The 7,843-nt window shown below is 43.9% G+C and overlaps 1 protein-coding gene across 1 annotated transcript in view; it reads left to right on the top strand.

The window, feature by feature from the left end:
* LOC104931761 (uncharacterized) overlaps positions 1–7,843 on the top strand; it is a 34,764-nt gene that overhangs the window by 13,713 nt on the left and 13,208 nt on the right. Inside the window, exons 9-13 of the mRNA XM_027282999.1 lie at positions 429–530; positions 2,499–2,552; positions 3,302–3,693; positions 6,272–6,375; positions 6,500–6,617. Of these exons, the coding sequence (XP_027138800.1) occupies positions 429–530; positions 2,499–2,552; positions 3,302–3,693; positions 6,272–6,375; positions 6,500–6,617 (770 nt within the window). The remainder of the gene's footprint in view (positions 1–428; positions 531–2,498; positions 2,553–3,301; positions 3,694–6,271; positions 6,376–6,499; positions 6,618–7,843) is intronic.

Here is a 7,843-nt window from a genome sequence, read left to right as displayed (position 1 = left end):
TTTCTTTCACCATGTCCCTTTTTTCTTCACCATTCCCTTTTTTTCTTCCACCACAGTCCCTTTTTTTTCTTTCACCACTGTCCCTTTTTTTCTTTCACCATGTCCCTTTTTTTTCTTTCACCATGTCCCTTTAGGGGCTCCGTAGGTATATAAAGCAAAGACCGATGTTATTAATTCATATTTAAATCACATGACAGAAACAAACGTCATCAGGAAGTGACGTCATGTGTTTGCAGTCGCAGCTTGTGGACGCCGAGCAGAAGCTAGCCTAGCCTAGCCGTCTTCAGCAGAGTCTCCACCCCGCTGTGTATGCTTTAACCCAGCTCCAACACACCCAGCCCCGACAGGAGTCCAACGACGTGTGAAGAGGACGGAGCACCAGCGACACAGCGTCCGTACGAACAATGAGCAGCCGCCTGGCCTTCCAGACCGCTGGCCTCCATCATGGAGGTCCGGGCGAACGCGGCGGTGGCGGAGATCTGTAAGCTGGTGGACGACGACTACGCGGTGGTGGAGTCTACAGAGTCCCAGTGCCAGAGAGAGAACACCTGAAGAGGAAGCTGCATCTGCTGGAGCTCAAGATGGTCGGGGCAACGCCGAGAGGAGGCTCCGGGAGAGCGCCATGAACAACAGCAGGCCGAGGGTTCAGATCAACGCCGGGGACCGGCTGCGAGAGCTCTCACCGTCCCCGGTACGGACGGGCGGTAATAACACGGGAGAGCGGTGAAAACAACCGAACCAGCAGCTCAGTGTCACTGCGTAACACCCACACACACACACACCACACACACACCTGTGTCTTTTGTGGCGTAGAATAGTTCAGTCAACCAGATAACAACAAGGGTAGCTAAATAGTCTTAATTATTCATATGTTATTCATATGTAAATGTGTGTTTATAAATCATACTTGCCATTGTCAGCATGCATGAAATATCTACATCTGTCTCTACATATCAAAGTCCCTGGTACACACTCATGACTTTTTAAATCACTTGCTTAATTTACTTGAATTCATTATGGAATGTGCCAGTTATTAAAACAACAATAATCCTAATAATACTATAGCTACTGTATTATAATAATCAACAATAATACCTCCCTCTACTGGTTGACACACTGCTATTGCAGTTGAGTTTGTCATTGGCTGCCTGGAGCCATGTGATGTAAGGTGGCAGCGCTGTGGGCGTGGCCTGCATTATAACCATAATGACACGTGCACCGGAGGTGTGGCCACTCTGATTGCTATCTTACCTTACGTACAACAACCAAGCAACAACCTCCTTGTTGAGAGAATTAAACCAGTGCAGACGTGGCTACAAACTAATTCCTCAAACGTCCACTTGAGGCTGGTTACACAACATTTCAACCTCCGTAAGTCCCCATGTTAACAGCAGAAATAAACATGTTTACAGCCTGGTACAAAAAACAGTTTTGGTCTCTATAGCTAATTTCCCCGTTCATGACAACTGTACTGAGGGTGAATTTATATACAACTCACCTGTTCACTATATTAAGGCTTAAAGATATGCAGTACAGCAGGCTGCATGAGTGCAGAAGGTGCCGTTACAGATGGCTCCACTGTAGTGACTGTCCTGACCCTTTAAGACGCTTTAGGCTTTTCTGCTGCTCTGTCTAGCAGAATGTGATGGAGTGGCAGGTGATGTGAAGACTCTTAATCATTTTTTAATTAAATTAAAACACAAAATGAAAAAATGATGGCCAAAATCTTCACGCTGATGTGACCAACACTGAAGTGATCAGAGTGTTACGAGAATTTTTACAGAAGAACCCTTGAAGACGGATTCAAAGTATCAAAGTTTAAGTTGAATTTAATATTCTTGTACAAAAGGAGCGTTAAACAGTGCAAGACACAAAGAGGTTACAGAGAAAAGGTTCCCTGAGGAGCTATCAATAGGTTCTTATACATTGTTCAAAATGGGCTGTCTCTGACACCCTCCCCTCTGGTACAGATAACACATAACATTCCTTTAGTTGGTTTACGCTCAGTAATGAGCACTCTATTTTACATCCACATGGTACTCCCGTAGTCTGTCTCTCCTGTCCTTATACCACAAATTTATAATTGTCCCTCCCTACCAGCCTCAGTAAACAGAGGCCAACTAAGGGAGGTAGGCGAGACATACAAAAGACAGGACAGACACACACTATCTGAGGAGTTAAGAATCTGCACCCCAGTATAATCTAATTTTTATAACAAGAGCGGGTTGTTGCTCTCCTGCTTTCTGTTTTGTTTTCCAGTCACAGACTTAAAACACAAATAATAGTTCACACGCCGCGTATGTGCGATTAGATTTGTGAGTATAGCACAGTTAGCTGCCTCATGGCTAACTCCACGTAGGAATCTGTTAACACAACATCAGCTCTATTAAATAATGTTAATGCAGTATTTTTAAAAATGAATGTGGCTGTATTATTGCTTTACACTCATTCCAATAGGTCCCACTGTGGTCAGGTGTACACTGCTTTTTACCTCACAGGTGTAATCTGGGGAAAGTATTGAGCTGTGGGCTGCACGACTTTGAGCAGGCACTGTATGTTTGTATGCTGGTCATGTTGTGGCATTAAATCAAATGATTCAAGAGATCAGTGCTTCATTCCAGGTTCCTCATCATAGCTTGTACAGACACAGAGTTTTAGCTGTATGAAATCTTGTGTTTTTATTTAAAAACAATATCTGAACAAAAAACGTTGGCATTAGAAGGTGGCTAACAGTTGCCTACTCACATCAGACAGAGATCAACATTAGCAGAAAGTTTCTGGTGCGCACGAGAAAGTTTCTGGTGCGCACAAGAAAGTTTCTGGTGAGCACGAGAAAGTTTCTGGTGAGCACGAGAAAGTTTCTGGTGCGCACAAGAAAGTTTCTGGTGAGCACGAGAAAGTTTCTCGTGCGCACCAGAAACACTTCCATTTTTTTTTCTTTCACCATGTCCCTTTTTTTCTTTCACCATGTCCCTTTAGGGGCTCCGTACTTTTTTTCTTTCACCATGTCCCTTTTTTTCTTTCACCATGTCCCTTTAGGGGCTCCGTACTTTTTTTCTTTCACCATGTCCCTTTTTTTCTTTCACCATGTCCCTTTTTTTCTTTCACCATGTCCCTTTAGGGGCTCCGTAGGTATATAAAGCAAAGACCGATGTTATTAATTCATATTTAAATCACATGACGAAAAACAAACGTCATCAGGAAGTGACGTCATGTGTTTGCAGTCGCAGCTTGTGGACGCCGAGCAGAAGCTAGCCTAGCTTAGCCTAGCCGTCTTCAGCAGAGTCTCCACCCCGCTGTGATGCTTTAACCCAAGCTCCAACACACCCAGCCCCGACAGGAGTCCAACGACGTGTGAAAGAGACGGAGCAGCCAGCGACACAGCGTCCGTACGAACAATGAGCAGCCGCCTGGCCTTCCAGACCCAGCTGGCCTCCATCATGGAGGTCCTGGCGAACGCGGCGGTGGCGGAGATCTGTAAGCTGGTGGACGACGACTACGCGGTGGTGAGTCTACAGATGTCCCAGTGCCAGAGAGAGAACAAGGCCCTGAAGAGGAAGCTGCATCTGCTGGAGCTCAAGATGGCTCGGGGCAACGCCGAGAGGAGGCTCCGGGAGAGCGCCATGAACAACAGCAGGCCGAGGGTTCAGATCAACGCCGGGGACCGGCTGCGAGAGCTCTCACCGTCCACCGGTACGTGACGGCGGTAATAACACGGGAGAGTCGGTGAAAACAACCGAACCAGCAGCTCAGTGCCACTGCGTAACACACACACACACACACACACACTGTGTCTTTTGTTGGCGTAGAATAGTTCAACCAGATAACAACAACAACAACAAGGTGTAGCTAAATAGTGTTAATTATTCATATGTTATTCATATGTAAATGTGTGTTTATAAATCATACTTGCCATTGTCAGCATGCATGAAATATCTACATCTGTCTCTACATATCAAAGTCCTCTGTGTACACACTCATGACTTTTTAAATCACTTGCTTTAATTTACTTGAATTCATTATGGAATGTGCCAATTATTAAAACAACAATAATCCTTAATAATACCTATAGCTACTGTATTATAATAATCAACAATAATCTACCTCCCTCTACTGGTTGACACACTGCTATTGCAGTTGAGTTTTGTCATTGGCTGCTCTGGAGCCATGTGATGTAAGGTGGCAGCGCTGTGGGCGTGGCCTGCATTATAACCATAATGACACGTGCACCGGAGGTGTGGCCACTCTGAATTGCTATCTTACCTTACGTTACAACCAAGCAACAACCTCCTTGTTTGAGAAATTAAACCAGTGCAGACGTGCTACAAACTAATTCCTCAAACGTCCACTTGAGGCTGGTTACACAACATTTCAACCTCCGTAAGTCCCCATGTTAACAGCAGAAATAAACATGTTTACAGCCTGGTACAAAAAACAGTTTTGGTCTCTGTAGCTAATTTCCCCGTTCATAACAACTGTACTAAGGGTGAATTTATATACAACTCACCTATTCAGGTTATATTAAGGCTTAAAGTTATGCAGAATTAACAGCATGGCTGCATTGAGTGACAGGAAGGTGCCGTTACAGATGGCTCACTGTAGTGACTGTCCTGACCCTTTAAGACGCTTTAGGTCTTTTCTGCTGCTCTGTCTAGCAGAATGTGATGGAGTTGCAGGTGATGTGAAGACTCTTTAATCATTTTTTAATTCAATTAAAACACAAAATGAAAAAATGATGGCCAAAATCTTCACGCTGATGTGACCAACACTGAAGTGATCAGAGCTGTTACGAGAATTTTTACAGAAGAACCCTTGAAGACTGGATTCAAAATATCAAAGTTTAAGTTGAATTTAATATTCTTGTACAAGAAGGAGCGTTTAACAGTGCAAGACACAAGAGGGTTACAGAGAAAAGGTTCCCTGAGGAGCAATATCAATAGGTTCTTATACATTGTTCAAAAATGGGCTGTCTCTGACACCTCCCCTCTGGTACAGATAACATCATAACATTCCTTTAGTTGGTTTACTGCTCAGTAATGAGCACTCTATTTTACATCCACATGGTACTCCCGTAGTCTGTCTCTCCTGTCCTTATACCACAAATTTATAATTGTCCCTCCCTACCAGCCTCAGTAAATCAGAGGCCAACTAAGGGAGGTATGCGAGACATACAAAGAACAGGACAGACACACACTATCTGTATGAGTTAAGAAATCTGCACCCCAGTATAATCCTAATTTTTATAACAAGAGCGGGTTGTTGCTCTCCTGCTTTCTGTTTTGTTTTCCAGTCATCAGACTTAAAACACATAAATAATAGTTCACACGCCGGTATGTGCGATTAGATTTGTGAGTATGATCACAGTTAGCTGCCTCATGGCTAACTCCACGTAGGAATCTGTTAACACAACATCAGCTCTATTAAATAATGTTAATGCAGTATTTTTAAAAATGAATTGTGGCTGTATTATTGCTTTACACTCATTCCAATAGGTCCCACTGTGGTCAGGTGTACACTGCTTTTACCTCACAGGTGTAATCTGGGGAAAGTATTGAGCTGTGGGCTGCACGACTTTGAGCAGGCACTGTATGTTTGTATGCTGGATCATGTTGTGGCATTAACAGATACATATATGATTCAGAGATCAGTGCTTCATTCCAGGTTCCTCATCATAGCTTGTACAGACACAGATGTTTATAGCTGTATGAAATCTTGTGTTTTATTTCAAAACAATATCTGAACAAAAAACGTTGGCATTAGAAGGTGGCTAACAGTTGCCTACTTCACATCAGACAGAGATCAACATTAGCATCATCCGACACAGCTGACACGCTCATTTTCTCTCCTGACTGTGTTCAGTCAGCTGCTACATGTCATCCAGTCTTATGAGGCTTGGGCTGATTGGGCAGACAGAGTCAGGAGCTGTGGTGAAAGGTTGTGCAGCGGTGAGGTGTGTCTATCTGTGCTGAACGTAATAGCTGTGAAACAGCCAGGACCGCTATTATGGCTGCTCTGATCGTCTGATCACCGACTGCAGTGTTACTTTGGGCTGTGTTTTTCTAAAAGTTGGATCCGGCTCAACTTCTCTGCCACAGACTTTTTGTTTTTTGTGCACATTCTTACAGCCCGCACCACTGTAACCAAAGCAGACAAGCCAACACTCAAAAGATGGAAAAGCTGTGTTTTTACCTGTCTGAGTGCAGTTTTAGTCAAATCTCTGAACATAACGTGTCAGTGTTTCTGAATGGATGTTTCTCTTGTTTCTGTGTAGATGGCGTGTTTGAGCAGCAGATGGAAGTGTCTCTGTGGACAGGCAGAGCTGCTGCAGGAGATACAACCAGTGAGCTCATCCACTCTGACAGCATCCAGAGTAAGGTAAGACACACACGTGATGCTTTGAGCGCCTCTTAACGAACACGTTTTGCCCACGAGACTGATGTTTTATGGTGTTCCGTGGCTTTGACACACTTTGAGTGACAAAACCTTTCTTGTCGTGCAGTCTCCAGACGTAGAGCTGGTGGAGCCAGAGGATCTGCTGGTGAAGGAGGAGAAGGTGGACCAAAACATGTCGCGGGTTGCAGAAACCGAGCAGGACGTGCCGCTTATAGGAGATGATGGTGAGTACACACAGTACTGATGCATGTGCATAGAGATCTACCCTGAGTGTAGCACCGCCCAAGACAACCGTGATTGGTTTAAAGCAATACAAACAGACCTATAGCAGAATGTGTTCAGCCACATGCCGCCTGTTTCTTAAGCTATCGGCATGTTTTTCTTTTTTTTGCTAACAGGGTTGTCACATGCATGCAAGCCAAGTGGTCTCTTTTCCAGTCCACCATCATACGCGTTGTTGCAGACAGAGTTTTCGTGGGTTTCAGCACATTTTAATTGTTCTCAGTCACGTTGGACCTTGGTAGCACGTTGTTGGTTCTCTTTTAGGCCGCATTAAAACAGGATCCAGCTCTGCTGTAAAAAGACAGGGTTTTCATTCATTGGAGTGGTGGGTTGTAAGTCTTGGCTGCAGCAGTGCAGGAGCAGAGATGTCGGCTAAAAAACAAAGTGACCTGCTGTGGAGAAGCCAGATCAAACCTCTTTGAAACTGACGTCACGCTGTGGCTGTCAAACCTCCACAGTCAGCGCGAAAGTCTGAAACTGAGACTATCTCAACTCTGATACTCCCAAAAACAAAGAAGTTTAGTTCAGTTTGTGTTTGGAGAGCTTTGGTTGAAAGACCGATTTGCTGCGCCTCATGTCTAGTTTTGGTTTCTGTCATGTAAGGTAGATATTGTAAGTAAAATGTGAAAAGCAACAAAAAACAACCAAAAAACATTTACAGAAGAACTAGGGAAAATCAACTCAAATTAACAGCACACAGCAATCTCCCCTGGCTTCCCCAAGACAACTGATCTTTATATGCAATAAAATAAAACGATATACATGTCCCATGGCGTTGGAAGGCAACACCAACTCAGTGTTCCCCACCATTCAGAAAATAGAACGAAACAAAATGAAATATTCAGCTTATTAATTTGGTAATTACGTAATTGATGACATCATCATATTTATGTTAACCGGCACGTTGTGGGGCGGCCCCATCAGCCATTGTGTGGGATGGGGCCGCAGTCAGGGAGGCCTGTCTGCACGTTTCTTCAGCTTGACCAGGACACGAGCTGTTGACCCTGCTTTCAGATATCGTAAAAGTTGTTCTCCATCATATTGTACAATGAGGTTTGTTTAGCTAATGCACATGTTGTGAAAGAGACAAAAATAAATAATGAAATAAAAATAGAAAGCTTGAGACATGGCGCTGTCCTCTCACAACAGCTGTATGTAAAAAAAAAAA

The sequence above is a fragment of the Larimichthys crocea genome, chromosome X, assembly GCF_000972845.2.
Source record: "Larimichthys crocea isolate SSNF chromosome X, L_crocea_2.0, whole genome shotgun sequence".
Lineage (NCBI taxonomy): Eukaryota > Metazoa > Chordata > Actinopteri > Sciaenidae > Larimichthys > Larimichthys crocea.
This window is presented reverse-complemented; position numbering and strand designations above follow the sequence as displayed.